The following is a 21,709-nucleotide window of genomic DNA, read 5'->3' as shown; positions in this document are numbered from 1 at the left end:
AGAGAGAGAGAGCTCATTAGCATACAGCTGAATAGTTACGCTACCCGCATGGGCTCGAGGGCACGCGTCCCAACAATAGGAGGCACGCTGCGGTTGAGTTGTAAAAAACACCGGGCTGGCAGGGCGGCACGCGCCACGGAGAATAGAACAAAATCAAACTCGTAAGGAAAACAAATATATTTACTTTGCTCTTGAATGTTTTGTTGTTGTTGTAAAGATATAGGCCTATACAGAAAGCACTATAGGCCCTGTGTGCTAAATGTTAATGTGCCTACAATGAAACGGTGCAGTTAGGGTGCCTGTAGTATTATGATTTCAAAATAAAAATGGAATTTCTTGCCTGTAACATAAGCTATAACGAAATGGTCCTTTGGAGACTTTAACGTTCGAGCTTTGCTGTCGTATGCTTACAGATCCAATCAAATTAAATCACCTAAGAAAACATTATTATGGTCTAGTCCTGAAGACCAATTCCATAATGTGTTTATAACGAAATAACTCATTTTTTGTATTGCCTCTGGACCTTTTATATGCACGATGAGAACACAGAACGCTTAGGTCTACCCCTCGAGCCTTTGGTGCATGCACGCGCATCCTGACAATTAGCTGTAACACAATTAACCGCCTTTTATATGCACGATGAGAACACAGAACGCTTAGGTCTACCCTCGAGCCTTTGGTGCATGCACGCGCACCCTGACAATTAGGTGTAACACAATTAACCGCCTTTTATATGCACGATGAGAACACAGAACGCTTAGGTCTACCCCTCGAGCCTTTGGTGCATGCACGCGCACCCTGACAATTAGGTGTAACACAATTAACCGCCTTTTATATGCACGATGATTACACTGAGAACGCTTAGGTCTACCCCTCGAGCCTTTGGTGCATGCACGCGCACCCTGACAATTAGGTGTAACACAATTAACCGTGAAATTGAGTGGGACCGGACCGATGGGAAACCGGGTGGATGGAGGTTAGGGGCAGTAATTGAATTTCTGCTTTTCATTATAAAGTTTCAGCTTTCCTGTCAATGATAACATTGGGGAAACATTTGTGTGTACAGAAGTGCCATATGCAACCTCTCCTCCTCTTGCGCTACAAATACGTCAACGGATGCCTTGTCTTTTTAATAGTCGCTTGCTCCTTTGGTGGTCGTTCCGTCAGCCAGCCAGTCAGTCAGTCAGACAGACAGTCAGCCAGCCAGCCAGTCAGTCCGACAGTCAGCCAGTCAGCATGGCGCAGCGCTGAACTTTTGGGTATTACAATCTGGATATCATTGTTGTTGAAGAGAGGAGGAGGGAGGAGAAGGGGGTGAATAGTGGGCGGTGTTTAGTCTTGATTGACAGTTTATGTAATGAGCAACGCAGCGCGAGTCTATAAATTGGGGGAGACGTCACTCCAAGTGTTCATTCACGAGTAATAAGACAAATGGTGAACAGAGATCCACGAGCGCAGCGCAAAAGTTAAGCACCAAAACAAGTCAATGGTGTGGCATCGTCCTACACGCTCACACACCGACGCTCACAACCGTTGTGGAGTGCTGTACTGTCCTACTGTGGACAGCGAGGAAGACAGCAGCCTGAGCACAAAGAGAGAGATAGGTACAGATATTGGATTTTGATGTTAAACCTTCATCTCTTTGGATAACCTGGGGATACTAAAAACGGTTCCTTTGGCGGTTTGGAACATCCCACGAGGGTTCTAAAAACGGTTCCTTTTGGCGGTTTGAAACATCCCACAAGGGTTCTAAAAACGGTTCCTTTGGCGGTTTGAAACATCCCACAAGGGTTCTAAAAACGGAAGAACAACGAAGTGGAACTCGAAGAAGGATTTATATTTTGTTCTTTCTTTTTTATATATTTTTTCTACCACCACCCCCAACACTTTGGAATAGGGGGCTTTGGAATAAAGGGGATATATTGGCGGGTGACGCGGTTGCCCAGGACAAGCGAGAAGGATGGCAGTTTGGTTCACGTTTATCATCGCATTCAGCACCACGATACTGACACAGGTAAAGAGGAATTCGATAGACACCCCGCAGGAGAATGATCACTCAAAGTGGCCAATTCCAAGCAAAGGGTCTTTTGACTTTGCCGTGTGCGTAATGGTGTTTTAAAACCATCTCTTCTCTTCTTTTTAGGTATTTGGATCCGGGGTTTTTGAGCTCGATCTACATGAATTTACAAACAGCAAAGGATTTCTGGCGAATGGCAACTCTTGCAGGCTCAACTGCAGGACTTTCTTTCGAGTCTGTCTCAAAAACTACCAGGCTGTAGTGTCGCCAGGTGACTGTATCTTTGGGAGCGCCGTGACACCGGTCCTGGGGACCAACTCGTTTAGCGTGAAGAACGGGGGCACTTTTGGCAGACCCATCCGACTGCCTTTCAACTTTGGATGGCCGGTAAGACAGAGCCTAGATGCAGTCCATATTATTAGTTTAATGTATGCCATGCCAAGGTCCATGTGTTGTTGTGCAGGCGGGCGGGCAGGAGAGTTGTGATTGGTTTGCAGAGAGAGAGCGCACCAGATATTGGTGATGAGATAAACCATCCCGGTAGCCTAATGCAAGAGCCATGTATTTAGAGAGTTAGAACACGGAGGTTTCTGCATTCTGCATTATGATGCATTTACATGACACTACAACATTCTATAACATTCTATTATCCATCACTAGGTAATGCTGCAGGCCCTTATATATCAGCAGATAGTGGATTGACACACGACGTTGTTTATTTTAAATTGCACCACCCCACTCCCGCTCCCTAGTGGCGCAGCGGTCTAAGGCACTGTATCTCAGTGCTGGAGGGGTCACTACAGACCCTGGTTCGATTCCAGGCTGTATCACAACTGATTGGGAGTCCCATAGAGCGGCGCACAATTGGTCCGGGGTAGGCCGTCATTGTAAATGCGAATTTGTTCTTAACTAGTCATTAACTAGTTAATGAAAGGTACAACTTTTTTTTTAAATAAAGTTTACTAGGTCTATAACACCTTTGCCTCTGTATGACGTACATTTTAGAATCCTAAATCATATAGCCATTCAGGAACAGACCTACAGTTAGTTGAGTGAAAGTACCCACTGGGCACAGACGTCAGTCAATTCAACGTCTATTCCACGTTGTTTCAACGTAATATAATTTCAGTGACGTGGAAAACAACGCTGATTAAACCAGTGTGTATTTAAATTGCGTTCCATTTAAAGTGTGATGATGCATGTCGTTAGCCATTTTTTTTATATTGCCTTTTTATGAAATGTGTTATAAAAACATATTTCTAACCGGCTGAATGCGTTGTACTCTTAGGGATCGTTTTCAATGATAATTGAAGCCTGGTATTCACCTTCAGCGGATCTACCTGTAGGTAAGTCGATCTATTCAACGCCACAAGAGGGCGCCCTTTATGCACATTTCACCAATAGGTCCCCTTTAACTAACGCACCTTTAACAAACCTAATCAATAATCAGTATCATCTCACTATTATAGATTAATTGCCTCCCAATCATTGATTTGTTCCCTCAAACTCAACTTTTGTTGCTCGGCTGCAAAACACCTTTTTTCATTCTTGTGCTCCAACACAATGTGACTTCCTGCGGTGTATTTCTGGCATGGGAACGAGTTGAGGGCTTTGGTGAGAACACACAGAGGCTGCCAAGGCTATGTGACTACATCTTCCTGTATTTTACACCTTGCTCTGTTCCGCCCATTGGAAGGTTTTCGCTGACAGAAAGGAAGAGGACATTTCAATCTTGAGTTTATTCTCCATCTGAACCAATATGGTTGTTATTATGTGAGTGGATAAGAAGCCATCTGCGTAAGGCCGGGCGGCTTGGCAGGCATATTTCAATCTTATGATATGAGATATGACACAAGATAAAATATTCAATGTTAGAACAATGGACGATAGAGAATACCGTAACAGGTGTCCTTAGACCATGTTAATTATTTATATGGCCTAATGGAACATGTTTGTAATGCAGACGACTACATGCTTCTGACTTGTCTGTAATAAAACTGACCGACAGCAACCACACCCACTGTACCTCATGTATTTAGTCTTCTCTCTCTAAACCTCTTGTCTCCTCTCTCTCTCTCTCTCTCTCTCTCTCTCTAAACCCCTTGTCTCCTCTCTCTGTCTCTCTCTCTCTAAACCCCTTGTCTCCTCTGTCTCTCTCTCTCTCTCTCTCTAAACCCCTTGTCTCCTCTCTCTGTCTCTCTCTCTCTCTAAACCCCTTGTCTTCTCTCTCTCTTCTCTCTCTCTCTCTGTCTCTGTCTCCCTCTCTCTCTCTCTGTCTCTGTCTCCCTCTCTCTCTCTCTCTCTCTCTCTCTCTCTCTCTCTCTCTCTCTCTCTCTCTCTCTCCCTCTCTCTGTCTCTCTCTCTGTCTCTCTCTCTGTCTCTCTCTAAACCCCTTGTCTTATCTATCTCTCCCTCTCTCTGTCTCTCTCTCTGTCTCTCTCTAAACCCCTTGTCTTCTCTCTCTCTATCTCTCTCTCTCTCTCTCTCTCTCTCTCTCTCTCTCTGGATCTATTGTGTTTTCTCTCTGTCCTTCCCTTGCAGACACCAGCAACCCAGAGATGTTGATTAGTTTCTTTGCCATCCAGAGACAGCTGGGCGTAGGGACCCCCTGGTCTCAGAACATTGAGAGCGTCCGACAGACGGAGTTAAGGTATTCTTACCGCTTCATCTGCAATGACAATTACTACGGAGAAAGTTGTTCCAAAATATGCACGCCGAGGGACGACCGTTTTGGCCACTACACCTGCGACCGTGATGGCCAGTTGTCCTGTCTGCCCGGCTGGAAGGGGGAATACTGCGAAGAACGTAAGCAAACCGAGAGAAACCAATCGTTACCAAACCACAACCACACAGAACCACAACTCAGATCTCCATCCATGTCACATGTCTTTTACCAATATGTTATACACAATCACCATGTCTTCAATGATTACGTTTTTATTCTAGCTTGGTAGACTTCTAGGTTGTTGTTTTTGATGCACTTTGGCTGCTCTGCTTCTTCAACACGTTTTTAGAGCTTGTGGTGCTGGTACATGTAGTTGTGGTACATGGGTTTTCAGTGAGCGAGTGAGAGGAGTAGCTGTAGCTTCCTTGTATATAGGTAGTCTGTGACCTCTGCTAAGAGGTTTGGTTCTGAGAGATGAGGGAGTTGACTTACCCTGCAACTGTAGGGTCACTGGTTCATGCTTGCTTTGATTGTTCCTCCTCAATCGCCGCGTTGGTGGCAGCAGCGAGATGATGCCACAGTTTATATCAGGTTTTTGTTGAAATCTTGTCCTGATGCATTTGGGGCTGGCGAGAGAGACACAGATAGAGAGAGAGAGACACACACAGAGACACACAGAGACACACAGAGAGAGAGAGAGTGAGAGAGAGAGAGAGAGACACAGAGAGAGAGACACAGAGAGAGAGAGAATGAGAATAGTTTTGGCCCCCTGTATATTAGCTTACTACGGACTCTGCTAAGACGCCTGGATCTTTTTTTTTTTGCAGGTAAAAGGGCCACAGAAAGAGCAGTGTGAATATGAGAACATTGTTTCCATGCAACATTGGTTGAGGAGGTCATATCTGAGAGCTACAGCATGTGAGAATTCAGCTTGTTATATTAGTAGGAAGTTCTGTGTTTAGGTCCTACAGGGTAAAAATGAGATGGTTGTTTCTGTTAGAGAAGGCCGACTGCACAGTGTTAGTTCACTACGACCACTAAAACCCACAATATGCCCTAAACACAGTGTTAGTTCACTACGACCACTAAAACACACAATATGCCCTAAACACAGTGTTAGTTCACTACGACCACTAAAACACACAATATGCCCTAAACACAGTGTTAGTTCACTACGACCACTAAAACACACAATATGCCCTAAACACAGTGTTAGTTCACTACGACCACTAAAACACACAATATGCCCTAAACACAGTGTTAGTTCACTACGACCACTAAAACACACAATATGCCCTAAACACAGTGTTAGTTCACTACGACCACTAAAACACACAATATGCCCTAAACACAGTGTTAGTTCACTACGACCACTAAAACACACAATATGCCCTAAACACAGTGTTAGTTCACTACGACCACTAAAACACACAATATGCCCTAAACACAGTGTTAGTTCACTACGACCACTAAAACACACAATATGCCCTAAACACAGTGTTAGTTCACTACGACCACTAAAACACACAATATGCCCTAAACACAGTGTTAGTTTACTACGACCACTAAAACACACAATATGCCCTAAACACAGTGTTAGTTCACTACGACCACTAAAACACACAATATGCCCTAAACACAGTGTTAGTTCACTACGACCACTAAAACACACAATATAATCTGTTCTCTATGTTTTTGGACCAGAATTGAATGAACTCCTACTACAAGGAGAACAGCCAATTGGCAGTAGGACTCATACTCATTACTAGTCAAGAGGTTGATGTGTTGTGCCTCTTTCACCAAAACAAATTACTCAAAGATTGCAGCAAAAACATTGTTAAAAACATCATTGTTCATGTGTTGTTGTTCATCATGTGTCGGAGTCAGTTGGTAACGGCAGTGAGACAAGGGATCTGTCATCTTCATGACTTCTGTCAGGTGTAGTTCTATTCTGACTGTGGAACCAAATCCTGATCAGGGGCTTTCATCACGTTACGTACCCAACTATCGTCGTAGTATAGAAATGTCTCTCTCTTTCTCTCTCTTTCTCTCTTCTTCTCTCTCTCTCTCACTCTCTGTCTCTCTTCTCCTCTGTCTCTCTGTCTCTTTCTCTGTCTCTCGCTCTCTCTCTCGCCCTCTCTGTCTCTCACCCTCTCTCTCTGTCTCTCTCTGTCTCTCCCTCTCTCCCTCCCTCTCTCTCTCTCTCTGTCTCTCTGTCTCTAACCCCTATAACCTTCACTATAACTAACCCCTATAACCTAAACTATAACTAACCCCTACACTATAACTAACAACTATAACTTACCCTATAACTAACCCCTATAACCTACACTATAATTAACCCCTAAACTATAACTATAACTAACCCCTATAACCTACACTATAATTAACCCCTATAACCTACACTATAACTAACCACTATAACCTACACTATAATCAGTCCCTACACTATAAATAAGCCCTATAACCTACACTATAACTAACCCCTATAACCTACACTATAACTAACCCCTACACTATAACTAACCACTATAATCTACACTATAACTAACCCCTATAACCTACACTATAACTAACCCCTACACTATAACTAACCCCTATAACTAACCCCTACACTAACTAACCACTATAACCTACCCTATAACTAACCCCTAGAACCTACACTATAATTAACCCCTACACTATAACTAACCCCTATAACCTAAACTATAACTAACCCCTACACTATAACTAAGCCCTATAACATACACTATAACTAACCCCTATAACCTACACTATAACTAACCCCTATAACCTAGACTATAACTAACCCCTACACTATAACTAACAACTATAACCTACCCTATAACTAACCCCTATAACCTACACTATAATTAACCCCTACACTATAACTAACCCCTATAACCTAAACTATAACTAACCCCTGCACTATAACTATAACTTGCCCTATAACCTACACTATAACTAACCCTTATAACCTACACTATAACTAACCCCTACACTATAACTAAGCCCTATAACATACACTATAACTAACCCCTATAACCTACACTATAACTAACCCCTATAACCTAGACTATAACTAACCCCTACACTAGAACTAACAACTATAACCTACCCTATAACTAACCCCTATAACCTACACTATAATTAACCCCTACACTATAACTAACCCCTATAACCTAAACTATAACTAACCCCTGCACTATAACTATAACTAACCCCTATAACCTACCCTATAATTAACCACTATAACCTACACTATAACTAACCCCTGGATATCTGCTGATCTCTGTGTGTTACAGCCATCTGCCTGGTGGGATGCAGTGAAGGGAATGGAAACTGCTCCAGTCCTGGCGAGTGTGTGTAAGTAATACTGCAATTGTGAAAAATGTGTAAGGACACCGGAACGTGTGCGTGTGTGTGTGTGTTGAAATTTCTCCAAGCCACTCTAATATTCCATGTGATGTCACCAGTGGGATGTAATCTACCGTCTCTCTCTCTCTATTTCTTTCTTTCTTTCTCTCATTTTCTACCCCTCTCTCTCTATAACTCTAAAACAGTCTTTCTCTTTCCTCTCACTCACTTTCTGTAAGAAACACCTCTTAATCCTATTTCTCTCCCTTCCAGACACAATTCTCTCTATCTCCCTCTATCCCCCTTACTCTCTCTCTCTCTCTCTCTCTCTCTCTCTCTCTCTCTTTGTCTCTCTCTCTCTCTCTCTCTCTCGTCCCCATCTCTCTCTCTCTCTCTCTCTCTCTCTCTCTCTCTCTCTCTCTCTCGTCCCTCTCTCTCTCTCTCTCTCTCGTCCCTCTCTCTCTCTCTCTCTCTCTCTCTCTCTCTCTCTCTCTCTCTCTCTCTCTCTCTCTCTCTCTCTCTCATCCTGCCGAAGTAGCAACTCATCCCTGTTGTTGGGAACATGAGAAAAGAGAGAGCCATTTGAAATAGATGTGTTGTTTTACAGGAAGTCTTCGTGACAACAGTGGCACAGTTTTTCAGTTTGTGGATATAGTATAGTAATTACCAGAATGGGTTTGTGTGGAAATGCATTGTATAGTTTGGTACTGTGGACTGTGTGGTCATTAAATGATGGTCAATGCATTCGGGAAAAAAGTATGAAACAACAACAAAAAATAAGTAAGAATTGACTCTATCTGGATATTTTTATACAGGGGTTTTCTGCGTTAAGGGATAAGTTGGGTCCATGTAGTTATAAAACTATTAGTCCGGTGGCCTGCAAAACGCTTCACATCATGGTTGGTTGTAGCTATTCTTAATCACTCACCCAATCAATCCATTCATCACACAGTTAGTAAATCAATGATGTTTTGATAAAGGTGTGGTATTGATGAAGAAACGTTTTAACCTGAATTACTCTTCCTGTGTCTCCAGGTGCAGAGAAGGTTGGCAGGGTCTGTTCTGCGATGAATGTAAGAAGTACCCAGCGTGTAAACATGGCACCTGCCAACAGCCTTGGCAGTGTAACTGTAAGGAGGGCTGGGGAGGGCTCTTCTGTGACCAGGGTAAGAACACGTCATCATCAGCATTGTAGTTGCACAGAGAAAGGGGCAATCTGACTGTAACATATAAGAAAATATCTGCAATTTAAAAATATATATAATTAAAATACTGACCCTAAAATAATCACCAAAAAATAAAGATGGCAAACTTATGATCTTATCAGGATTTTCTTTTACACTCCTTTTTTTTTAATGAGTCGAAAGGATGTTAGTTGACACATCTATTTGACTGAAGGGTCTATCGGAGTACGGAATGTGGCCACGTACACATAGCAGTGTTCTGGAATACTAGAATATTGGCTGTCATACTTTTAGAATTCTCAGCGCAGCTCAAACAATTTCTCCAGCTGTCAACACATTCAACTTATTACGGCCTATTGTGTCTCAGAGTCTGTGAACTATGATTTATATTTTTAGTAGTTGACCTTGACCTGATATATTAGCCTATATTTTTCCTTTATTCGACCTTTGACCCCTCCGTTGCTCCCTTCCAGACTTGAACTTCTGCACGCACCACCGGCCGTGTGTGAACGGGGCGACCTGTATGAACACAGGCCAGGGCAGCTTCACCTGTACCTGTCCACCTGGGTTCACTGGGTTAAACTGTGAGCTGGAGCTGCAGGAATGTGACAGCAACCCCTGCAGGTACGGAGGACTCTGCACGGTGAGTAGTGAGCCCCTCACGAGTCGCTGGATCACCATGTTAGAAGGAACAGTAGTAGTAGTAGTAGTAGTAGTAGTAGTAGCTACAGATATTGGATCTTAATTTGAGCCAGTTTTCTATAGCAGGAAAATAATACTGCAGCAACAGGAAATGTTAATTATTATGTGGATTATGAATAGTGGAAATTTTTGGTAGAGATTGATAAATGTTTTGTTTGGGCAAATCAAGTCGGACATTTCAAATTGGAACTCCCATCGCGCTCTAGCGACTTCTTGTGGCGGCCCGGGCACCTGCAAGCTGACTACGGTCGCCAGCTGGACGGTGTTTCCTCAGACACATTGGTGCGGCTGGCTTCCGGGTTAAGCAGGCAGTGAGGCTTGTTTCAGGGGATGCATGGCTCTCAACCTTCGACTCTCCTGAAACAAAATACACATCAACATTGCATTTCCTACTGTGAAGGAAAATTCTCAGCAACAAAAGAGTGTTCAAATTAAGATCCTACATCTGTAGAGAAACAGGTTATAAGTAACATCCCCTGTAGGAACGGAGGACTCCACACGGTCAGTTAATAGTAGCAGTAGTAGTACTAGTAGCAGTAGCAGCAGTAGTAGTATTAGTAGCAGTAGTATTAGTAGCAGCAGTAGCAACAGTAGCAGTAGCAGTAGTAGTAGTAATAGTAGCAGTAGCAGTAGTAGTAGCAGTAGTATTAGTAGCAGCAGTAGTAGTAGCAATAGTAGCAGTAGCAGCAGTAGTAGTATTAGTAGCAGTAGCAGTAGTATTAGTAGCAGCAGTAGCAACAGTAGCAGTAGCAGTAGTAGTAGTAGTAATAGTAGTACTAGTAGTAGCAGTAGTAGCAGCAGTAGTAGTAGCAATAGTAGCAGTAGCAGCAGTAGTAGTATTAGTAGCAGTAGTATTAGTAGCAGCAGTAGCAGCAGCAACAGTAGCAGTAGCAGTAGAAGTAGTAGTAGCAATAGTAGTAGTAGCAGCAGTAGCAGTAGTAGTAGCAATAGTAGTAGCAGTAGTAGTAGCAGTGGTAGTAGTAGCAGTAGTAGTAGTTCCAGTAGTAGTAGCAGTAGTAGTAGTTCCAGTAGTAGTCGTAGTTCCAGTAGTAGTCGTAGTTCCAGTAGTAGTAGTAGTTCCTGTAGTAGCAGTAGCAGTAGTAGTAGTAGCAGTAGTAGTAGTAGTTCCAGTAGTAGTAGTAGTTCCAGTAGTAGTAGTAGTAGTAGTTCCAGTAGTAGTAGTAGTTCCAGTAGTAGTAGTAGTAGTAGTAGTAGTAGTTCCAGTAGTAGTAGTAACAGTAGTAGTAGTAACAGTAGTAGTAGCAGTAGTAGTAGTAGTAGTAGTTCCAGTAGTAGTAGTTCCAGTAGTAGTAGCAGTAGTAGCAGTAGTAGCAGTAGTAGTAGTAGTAGTAGTAGTAGTAGCAAGATGGACAGGTTATAAGAGAGTTGTAGAAGTGGATCTCAGGAGTCACTAGATACCAGACTAGTAGGGACCAGTCTGGTCAGAATGTATGAGTAAGAAAAAGTATGAGCTATTGGTTGGAGAAAGTAGGACCCTCTGACCAACAACTCTCGCTGGCTCTATTTGAATGTTGCTTTAATAAATACTGCATCCCCTTCTTCCTCCCTTTACTGGGAAGGCTTCATATTGACATATTCCCAACGGTCTCTGTTAGATCTGAAATAATTTCCTTCTCTTTCTCTCTCTCTCTCCTCCACCAGAACCTGGATGTTGGCTACAGGTGTTCGTGTCCGCAAGGTTTCGAGGGTTCCCACTGTGAACACAGCCTGCTGACGTGTGCAGACTCTCCTTGCTTCCACAGCGGACAGTGCCATCAGAAGGACAATGGTCGCAGCTACACCTGCGAGTGTCCTCCCGGATACACCGGACTCAATTGTGAGAAAAGAGTGGACAAGTGCACGTCCCTTCCCTGCGCCAACGGTAGGCTACACTCACTTTCCCCTCTTCTTTACCCCCCTCAAGTCTGGTTCTCACTGCTCCCCTCTTCCCCCTCTCCTCTCTCCTCCCCCCTCTTCCCGACCTCCCTTCTCCCCTCTCTTCCCCCCTCGCCTCTCTCTTCCCCCCTCTTCCTGACCTCCCCTCTCTTCCCCCCTCTCCTATCTCTTCCCCCCTCGCCTCTCTATTCCCCCCTCGCCTCTCTCTTCCCCCCTCTTCCTGACCTCCCTTCTCCCCTCTCTTCCCCCATCTTCCCCCCTCTCCTCTCTCTTCCCCCCTCGCATCTCTCTTCCCCCCTCTCCTCTCTCCTCCCCCCTCTTCCTGACCTCCCTTCTCCCCTCTCTTCCCCCCTCTCCTCTCTCTTCCCGCCTCTCTTCTCCCCTATTACCCCATCTTCCCCCCTCTTCCCCCCTCTCCTCTCTCTTCCCCCCTCTTCCAGCCTCCCTTCTCCCCTATTCCCTACTCTTCCCCCCTCTAATCTCTCTTCCCCCCTCCCTTCTCCTCTATCTTCCCCCCTCTTCCCGACCTCCCTTCTCCACTCTCTTCCCCCCTCTTCCCTGCTCTCCTCTCTCTTCCCCCCTCCCTTCTCCCCTCTCTTCCCTCTTCCCCCCTCTCCTCTCTCTTCCCCCCTTCCTTCTCCCCTCTCTTCCCCTGAATTCCTCAGGCAGGTTGAAAGTGTGGGAGAACGCCTGTACTCTCTCTCTCTCTCTCTTCCCTGAATTCCCCTGGGGTTCGGTAGGCTGGAAGTGTTATGGAACAACAGGAATCTGTGGGAACTGTGTGTCTATTGTCCTGGATGTAAACATGTGGTGACTTCTTGTCAGCTTCCAGGAATGTCACCCAACACTGCAGGGTTGGGCTCAATTACATTTTAATTGCAGTCAATTCAGAAAGTACATTCCAATTCAATATTTTCCTAATTGAAAACCATTGAAGAAAATTGCAATTGAAATTGGGATGTCAGTGTACTTCCTGAATTGACTAGATTTGAAATCGAATTGACCCCAAACCTGCATCACTGTACTGTTAGCTGTACTATTAGCTGTACGGTTAGCTGTACGGTTAGCTGTACTATTAGCTGTACGGTTAGCTGTACAGTTAGCTGTACGGTTAGCTGTACGGTTAGCTGTACTGTTAGCTGTACTGTTAGCTGTACTATTAGCTGTACTATTAGCTGTACGGTTAGCTGTACGGTTAGCTGTACTGTTAGCTGTACTATTAGCTGTTAGCTTTACTGTTGGATTTACTGTTAGCATTACTGTTAGCTTTACTATTGGCTTTACTATTGGCTTTACTGTTGGCTTTACTGTTAGCTGTACAGTTAGCTGTACGGTTAGCTGTACGGTTAGCTGTACTGTTAGCTGTACTGTTAGCTGTACTATTAGCTGTACTATTAGCTGTACGGTTAGCTGTACGGTTAGCTGTACTGTTAGCTGTACTATTAGCTGTTAGCTTTACTGTTGGATTTACTGTTAGCATTACTGTTAGCTTTACTATTGGCTTTACTATTGGCTTTACTGTTGGCTTTACTGTTAGCTGTACTGTTAGCTGTACTGTTAGCTGTACTGTTAGCTGTACTATTGGATTTACTGTTAACTTTACTGTTGTCTTTACTGAGTAGAAAGGAAAATAATGTGACAAATAAATATCACAATTACATCCACATTGGCCTGTGTTTGGGGTCAGGTCGACCTTTTGGATAAGCTCATTGGTTTGTGTTTAGGGTTTTGGTCAGGTCGACCTTTTGGATAAGCACATTGGCCTGTGTTTAGGGTTTTGGGTCAGGTTGACCTTTTGGATAAGTACATTGGCCTGTGTTTGGGGTCAGGTCAACCTTTTGGATAAGCTCATTGGTTTGTGTTTAGGGTTTTGGTCAGGTCGACCTTTTGGATAAGCACATTGGCCTGTGTTTAGGGTTTTGGGTCAGGTCGACCTTTTGGATAAGCTCATTGGCCTGTGTTTAGGGTTTTGGTTCAGGTTGACCTTTTGGATAAGCTCATTGGCCTGTGTTTAGGGTTTTGGGTCAGGTCGACCTTTTGGATAAGCACATTGCCTGTGTTTTGGGTCAGGTCGACCTTTTGGATAAGCACATTGGCCTGTGTTTTGGGTCAAGTCGACCTCTTGGATAAGCATATTGGCCGGTGTTTTGGGTCAGGTCAACCTTTTGGATAAGCATTCCAGCTCATTATGGTGGTTTAGTGATGAAGGGGATGGTATGATTTGTTCTTCTGCTCCATGTGATGGTTACTGAGACTTCACAATGTAGTGTGACGATTGGAGATGTGTAAGCAATAGCGAAAATTCCACCTAGCCTATCAGAGGGCAAGATGGAGTAATTGCAATATTGTTTAAACTTATCAAATCCTCCACAAGCGTCTAGAGGTTGTTTCCGGACAGGGCCTATAATGGCAAACTGTGTGCTCTCCCCTATGACCTCTGAACCCTGAACCCTATGCGTAAGACCCTGACCTCTGAACTCCAACCCCTGAACTCTAACCCCTGAACTCTAACCCCTGAACTCTAACCCCTGAACTCTAACCCCTGAACTCTAACCCCTGAACTCTAACCCCTGAACTCTAACCCCTGAACTCTAACCCCTGAACTCCGACCCCTGAACCCTAAACCCCTGAACCCCTGTGTCTCTCTCTCCAGGTGGTCTGTGTTTGATCCATGGTGGCGTGCGTCTGTGTAGCTGTCGCTCCGGTTTCACCGGCCAGCGCTGCGAGATCAACATCAACGAGTGTGCCGGGAACCCCTGCACCAACGGAGGGACCTGCCTGGACCGCATCAACGACTACACCTGTGCCTGCCCCCCGGGGTACGCCGGCCGAAACTGTGACCGCGTCCTGGACGAGTGCTCCATGCGCCCCTGTCTCAACGGAGGACTCTGCACCGGGGAAGGGGGACCGGGGAAATCCCCCACCACCTGTATCTGTCCCGCCGGCTTCACTGGACCCCGCTGTCAGTTCTTTGCAGTGACCCTGCCAGTCGGTGGTGAGAGGATCAACGGAGAGAGCCAAGATGGCTTCCAGTGGGCGGCAGTTTCCCTGGCTGTAGGGCTGGTTGCGTTTCTGGTGCTGCTATGCATGGTGGGGTTGGCTCTAAGACACATCCACAGGCAGATGGGCAGGGACAGAGGAGACCGGGAGACCATGAACAACCTATCAGACGTACAGAAGGATAACCTTATCCCCGCCTCCCAGCTGAAGAACACCAATCAGAAGGTTGTACTGGAGGTGGACTGCGAATCAGAGAAGTCAAATTTTATCCACAAGAACTATCACTTGGACTATAGTAACGCAAAGTCGAAGGAGTTCAAGGATGATACGTCGCAAGAGGATAAAAGACTAAATCACATCTACGAGAAGTGTTTAGAAGAGAAACTACCGATGAGTGGAATGTACAGGTAAAAGAATGTACATGTTTCTATAAATTAAGGTTTCTATCTTGATCTACAAACATGGCAATATACCTTGAGACCTATGGCTAGGCTACTTATAGCGCCTGGTACCATTGCTACACTAACACTCCAGGAAACTGTTTCCGTACATGTGTGAAAGGTGAAAGGTTGTGCGTTCTGGATATTATTTCTATAGGCTGTAAGTCTGTTCTGTTTACTGTGAGAGGGGGAAAAACGGTCTCGTTCATTGTGTAAGTCGCACCAGGACCTGAATGCAACGGTTTAAACCCTGCCACTTACTCTCCCCCCTGTAACATAGACGCTGGGAGTCGAGAAGCAGTTTCAAATCACAAAGAACGTGGAACGATACAACATAGGAGTAGCGTCTAGATATGAACAAACAGAAACAATACTGCCTGGGGAAGGAACCTAAGGGGGGGTGTCAGATAAAGGGGAGGTAATGGAGTCTAGTTGTGATGTAATGATGAAGCTTAGGTGCGCGTAATGATGAAGATCAGGTGCGCGTAATGATGAAGCTCAGGTGAGTGTAATGGTGATGCCAGGTGCGTGTAATGATGAAGCTCAGGTGCGTGTTATGGTGATGCCAGGTGCGTGTAATGATGGAGATCAGGTGCGCGTAATGATGAAGCTCGGGTGCGTGTAATGGTGATGCCAGGTGCGCGTAATGATGATTGCCAGGACCGGTGGTTAGTATCCCGGCGACATCGAACGCAGGAGGGAAGGAGCGGGAGTAGACGTGACGACCCCATATAGCTGTAGGATCTTAATTTGATCACTCTTATGTTGCTGAGAATTGCAGGAAATGCAAACTTTTAGTCTATTTGAGTTTGTCACTTCCACTCTGACATTTCAGACTTGAGTCACCCTAACAAAAAATGTATCAGCCTCAACAGCAAAAAATGTCCATTAAATATAATCCACATAATAATCCACATTTCCTGTCGCTGCAGGATTATTTTCCTTCTGTAGCAAATTTGCACAAATTAAGATCCTACATCTGTACCCATACTGTATACACACGTACACCTCCAGGTACACACACACACACACACACACACACACACACACACAGAGAGAGAGACAGGAGACAGACACAGTTTAGCCATATGCTTCTACTTTGTGTCGTTAAGGTAGGCTGACAGTGTGTGTTGACTTGTGTGTTTTGCAGTGAAAAGGAGGAGTGTAGGATATCAACGATATGTTCCCCTCGAGACTCTCAGATCTACCAGTCTGTCTTTGTTATAGGAGAAGAGAAGAGGGAGTGCGTCATAGCAACAGAGGTAAGACAAGAAAAATACAACGGCAACAAAAAAAAGTACTTATCTGAAGTATTTCATGTCACTCGTATATATATAGTAGTATATTGACTAGTATCAATGATATTTATGGTTGCTGATGTTTCGGTTTGTTTTTTTTACACATATTATTTTACTTCAAAATAAGACGAGATACTGGAGGCCTATATAGCAGGGACTTCAGAAAGCATTCACACCCCATGACATTCTCCACATTGTGTTGCCTTACAGCCTGAATTTAAAATGGATTGAATTAAGATGTTGTGTCACTGGCCTCCACACTATACCCTATAAAGTCAAAGTGGAATTGTGTTTTTCCAAATTAATAAAAAAATTATAAGATGAAATGTTTTAAGTCCGTAAGTATTCGACCCCTTTGTTATGGCAAGCCTAAATAAGTTCAGGAGTAAACATTTGGTTAACAAGTCACATACATTGCATGGACTGTGTGCAATAGTGTTTAAACATGTGGGGGTACATCTCTGTACCCCCACACATACAATTATCTGTAAGGTCCCTCAGTCGAGCAGTGAATTTCAAATACAGATTCAACCACAAAGACCAGAGAGGTTTTCCAATGGCTCTCAAAGAAGGGTTCCTATTGGTAGATGGGTTAAAAAAAAGCAGACATTGAATATCACTTTGAGCATGGTGAAGTTATTAATTACACGTTGGATGGTGTATCAACACACCCAGTCACTACAAAGATAAAGGCGTCCTTCCTAAATCAGTTCCCGGAGAGGAAGGAAACTACTCATGGATTTCACCATGAGGTCAATGGTGACTTTAAAACGGTTACAGAGTTTAATAGCTGTGATAGGAGAAAACTGAGGATGGATCAACAACATTGTAGTCACTCCATAATACTAACCTAACTGACAGAGTGAAAAGAACGAAGTCTGTACAGAATATAAATATTCCAAAACACGCATCCTGTTTGCAACAAGGCACTAAAGTAATAGTGCAATAAATGTGGCAAAGCAATTCACTTTTTGTCCTGAATACAAAGTGTTATGTTTGGGGCAAGTCCAATAGAACACATTACTGAGTAACAATATCCATATTTTCAAGCATAGTGGTTGCTGCATCATGTTATGGGTTTGCTTGTAATCGTTAAGGACCGGGGAGTTTTTCAGGATAAAAAAAAAACTAATGGCACAGGAAAAATCCTAATGGAAAACCTGGTTCACTCTACTTTCCACCAGACACTATGAGATTAACTCGCCCACTCAGGAACATTCACTGCCTTCTTGCAATTACACTGTATATTTGACCTTGTGTTTTAGGTCATTGTCCTGCTGTCAGGTGAATTAAAGTTTTGACTTAAATCTACTTGAAAATCTATTGCAAGACCTGAAAATTGTTGTCTAGCAATGATCCAACAACCAATTTGACAGAGCTTGAAGAATTTAGAAAAGAGTAACGAGCAAATATTTCTGTATTTACTTATTTTTTCTTTAAAAAAAAACATATTTTCACTTTGTCATTGTGGGGTATTGTGTGTAGGTGGGTGAGATTTTCACTTTTATTTAAACCCTTATTTTACCAGGTAAGTTGACTGAGAACGCATTCTCATTTACAGCAACGACCTGGGGAATAGTTACACGGGAGAGGGGGGGGGGGGGGGGTGAATGAGCCAATTGGAAGCTGGGGATGATTAGTTGGCCATGATGGTATGAGGGTCAGATTGGGATTTAAGTCAGAACACCGGGGGTTAACACCCCTACTTTTACGATAAGTGCCATGGGATATTTAGTTACCACAGAGAGTCAGGACACCCGTTTAACGTCGCATCCGAAAGACGGCACCCTACAGTGACAAAAACCAATCCCAATTTAATCAATTTTGAATTCAGGCTGTAACACAACCAAATGTGTAATAAGTCAAGGGGTTTGAATACTTTCTGATAGGACTGTCTGCCAAGTCAGTATAGGTGGAGTAATCTTATAATGCTCTCTCTAAACTAGAAAAGGGTATCAAATCACTATCCTTCAAACTGAAAAATGTGATGGTCTAAGAAAGGGATACGTTTTTGTTCAAGTACAGGAATATGGTTTTGATACCTTTTAAACTTTACTGTGTCTCTCAAACCCTATGTCTTAAAGGCCCAGTGGAGTCAAAAAAATGGGATTTCTCTGTGTTTTATGTATATTTCCACACTATGAGTTTGGAATAATACTGTGAAATTGTGAACATTATGATACTACTCTTTTAGTGTAAGAGCTGTTTGAAAAGACCGCCTAAAATTTCTGCTTGTTTCAGTGGGAGGAAGTTTTGGCCTGTCTGGTGACATCACCAGGCGGTAAACTAGTCAATAGACCAGTAAGATAAAAAATAAAAAAATAAAACCTCTCTGCCAATAATTGCTCATTTCTAGGGTTTTTCCTGTTTCCACTCAGACCACTCCCAGACAATTCTAGCTAAGTTCTTGCTTGAGAAATTTCCCTTCGCTAAGAAGCAATTAAAAAAAAAAAAAAATTTTGACCATTTTAATTGAAAACAATCACAGTAAGGTACTTCATTATTACACAGAAATGACTTGATATTGAGATAAAAATGGCTGCATATTGGACTTTTAACACCGAGGTGCTGAGTGTAATTGAGGGAGGATGTTACCAAGCAAAACACAATGGCGATAGTATCCCAGCAAGAATAGATTACACAACTTTTGTGATTGGCTTATATGAGTGTTATTATCTTGGGACATGTGTGCAGTTTCCCAGTTCATAGAGAAAATGGGAATGACGGCTCACTGTTTTCCCCAGTCCTCACAGCTGACCTCTAACCTTTTCATCTTCCTCTTCCTCCCAGGTATAAAGCTGTGTGAGGTAGAAAAGCGAGGGAGCGAGAAGGCGGAGGAGAAAGGCAATCAAAGGCAGAAAATATTTTTCTGGATTGTTTACAAAGAACCTGAGGAGAGACTGAAGATCTGTTTCTGATGTCACTGCTGCTCTGGAGCACTAGAGAGACGGGACCATGGAGAAAAACAGAGAGACAGAGAAGCGAGCGGAATCTCTCCTCCGTGAAAAATGAAAAAATGAAACACTCTAGACTGAACTTTACTGAACTTTAACATTGACCGAGTGTTTGTATACAAAATGTGTACAGTTCACAGTCATGGACCTATTAACTTCTGGGAACAAATGGTTAAATAAACTGTTAAATGACTGACTGAACTGCACTGGGTGTGGAGGGGACTGGTAGAATGTCATTAAGCAAAAACAATGAACCTGAACTGAACTCATCCGTCCTTGGCAGCGATTGGAGGAGAGAGTAGGTGAAACAGGAAAAATGTCCGTAGCTCGTAGTTGAACCCTGATCCCTCAGTTGACCCTTGACTTATCTCCAAGGGTAATCGTGGTGACTCACGACAGCCAACTAATCAAAATGGAGGTGCCTGAGATTAGACTGATCTTTAACCCCTAGCCAGCATCATTGACTTGCTACGCAGGGTCCAGGGTGGAGCTAACTCAATGAAGATCACCCACTGACCGCCACGACCGACCAGCAGTCGAAACCACAACAGACACAATGAGAACGATGAATCTCTTGACTGAACAAACAAACAAACAAACGTTTCATCGTTCAATCTCTAGAAACAAAAAAATACTTGGTTGGACTTTTCCGGACTTTTCCATTTCATGCAAGATGGTGAAAAGATTGTATGTCCAAAATTTACTAGAAACCTAAAAGAGTGTGTTTGGATGCTAAAAAAAATGAAACCCTTGTCTCTTCATGGAACATTTGACCTACAAAAATAAATACATTTTTTTTTAATCAACAGTAATTTGGAGGTTGCGTGCACTAAACAGGATATATTCATTTAAGACGCGACAAATAAGTCACAGAAGCGTAATACTCAGTTCTGTGCCAGCAGTAGTCCAAGAAAACAGGAAGGGAACCGACGGATAAGTTTATATTTACAATAATCTCCGTCCCAAATGGCACTCTATTTCCTATATAGTAGTGCACTAAGTAAGGACTTAGGGTGTAATTTGGGACATAGACAATAACAGCCCTGCACTAAAGAGACACGAAAGGATTCCTAAAAGACACTGTCAATACCACTGCCTGCCTATAATGACTCTCTGAAATTACAGAACCAATAATGTAAAAAAAAATATAATTAAATGATGATTATTTCCAGAGTTTAATTTAAATATTGATGCTCTTTATATGTTTTATAATATTATTTTGTATATAAGGACCAGACTTCTGAAGAATAAAACATTTTCATTTTCATTTCTTGTTAATAATTTCTATGCCAGTGAATGAAAAGTGAGATTCTTTTTTTTTGTGGTGGTTTTTTTTAACAATGAAGAAAATATTACTGATGCTGGCTCTTCTATTGTTTTTCACCAAAGTGATTATACATTTTTATTAAAGGGAGCGGTAGAACCACAGACATCCTATTACATCACAGAGTACATTCCATTTCTAATATGTAACTCTATGGGTAGAACGATCCAAACGGTTAGACTTGACCATACACAAAACCTACATTCTCTAACGCATCTGAAACACACAGTCAACAACCTTACCAAACGTGCCAACAACTAAACGCTGATTCTAGAAAGGAACTTACCTACACATGGAGCTGTCTATATACAGTAATTTATCTAGATATGGAGCTGGCTATTTACAGTAACTTAACCAGATATGGAGCTGGCTATATACATTAACTTAACTAGATATGGAGCTGGCTATATACATTAACTTAACCAGATTTGGAGCTGGCTATATACAGTAACTTATCTAGATATGGAGCTGGCTATATTCAGTAAATTATGGAGCTGGCTATTTACAGTAACTTATGGAGCTGGCTATTTACAGTAACTTATGGAGCTGGCCATTTACAGTAACTTATGGAGCTAGCTATATACAGTAACTTAACCAGATATGGAGCTGGCTATTTACAGTAACTTATCTAGATATGGAGATGGCTATTTACAGTAACTTATGGAGCTGGCTATTTACAGTAACTTATGGAGCTGGCTATTTACAGTAACTTATCTAGATATAGAGCTGGCTATATACAGTAACTTATCTAGATATGGAGTTGGCTATATACATTAACTTAACCAGATATGGAGCTGGCTATTTACAGTAATTTATGGAGCTGGCAATTTACAGTAACTTATGGAGCTGGCTATTTACAGTAACGTATCTAG

At 43.0% G+C, this 21,709-nt stretch overlaps 1 protein-coding gene across 1 annotated transcript; it reads left to right on the top strand.

The window, feature by feature from the left end:
- The first annotated feature begins 42 nt into the window (after positions 1-42).
- On the top strand, positions 43-20,780 carry dll4 (delta like canonical Notch ligand 4). The gene is made up of 11 exons (XM_036976264.2): positions 43-2,014; positions 2,144-2,404; positions 3,306-3,363; positions 4,559-4,822; positions 7,988-8,048; positions 9,075-9,205; positions 9,697-9,866; positions 11,588-11,807; positions 14,475-15,228; positions 16,412-16,523; positions 19,350-20,780. Exons 1-11 carry the CDS (start codon positions 1,961-1,963, stop codon positions 19,353-19,355), a joined length of 2,091 nt encoding a protein of 696 aa, XP_036832159.1. The 5' UTR covers positions 43-1,960; the 3' UTR covers positions 19,356-20,780.
- Positions 20,781-21,709: the final 929 nt, after the last annotated feature.

Source organism: Oncorhynchus mykiss, chromosome 4 (assembly GCF_057628025.1).
Source record: "Oncorhynchus mykiss isolate SJ-2025 chromosome 4, ASM5762802v1, whole genome shotgun sequence".
Lineage (NCBI taxonomy): Eukaryota > Metazoa > Chordata > Actinopteri > Salmoniformes > Salmonidae > Oncorhynchus > Oncorhynchus mykiss.
This window is presented reverse-complemented; position numbering and strand designations above follow the sequence as displayed.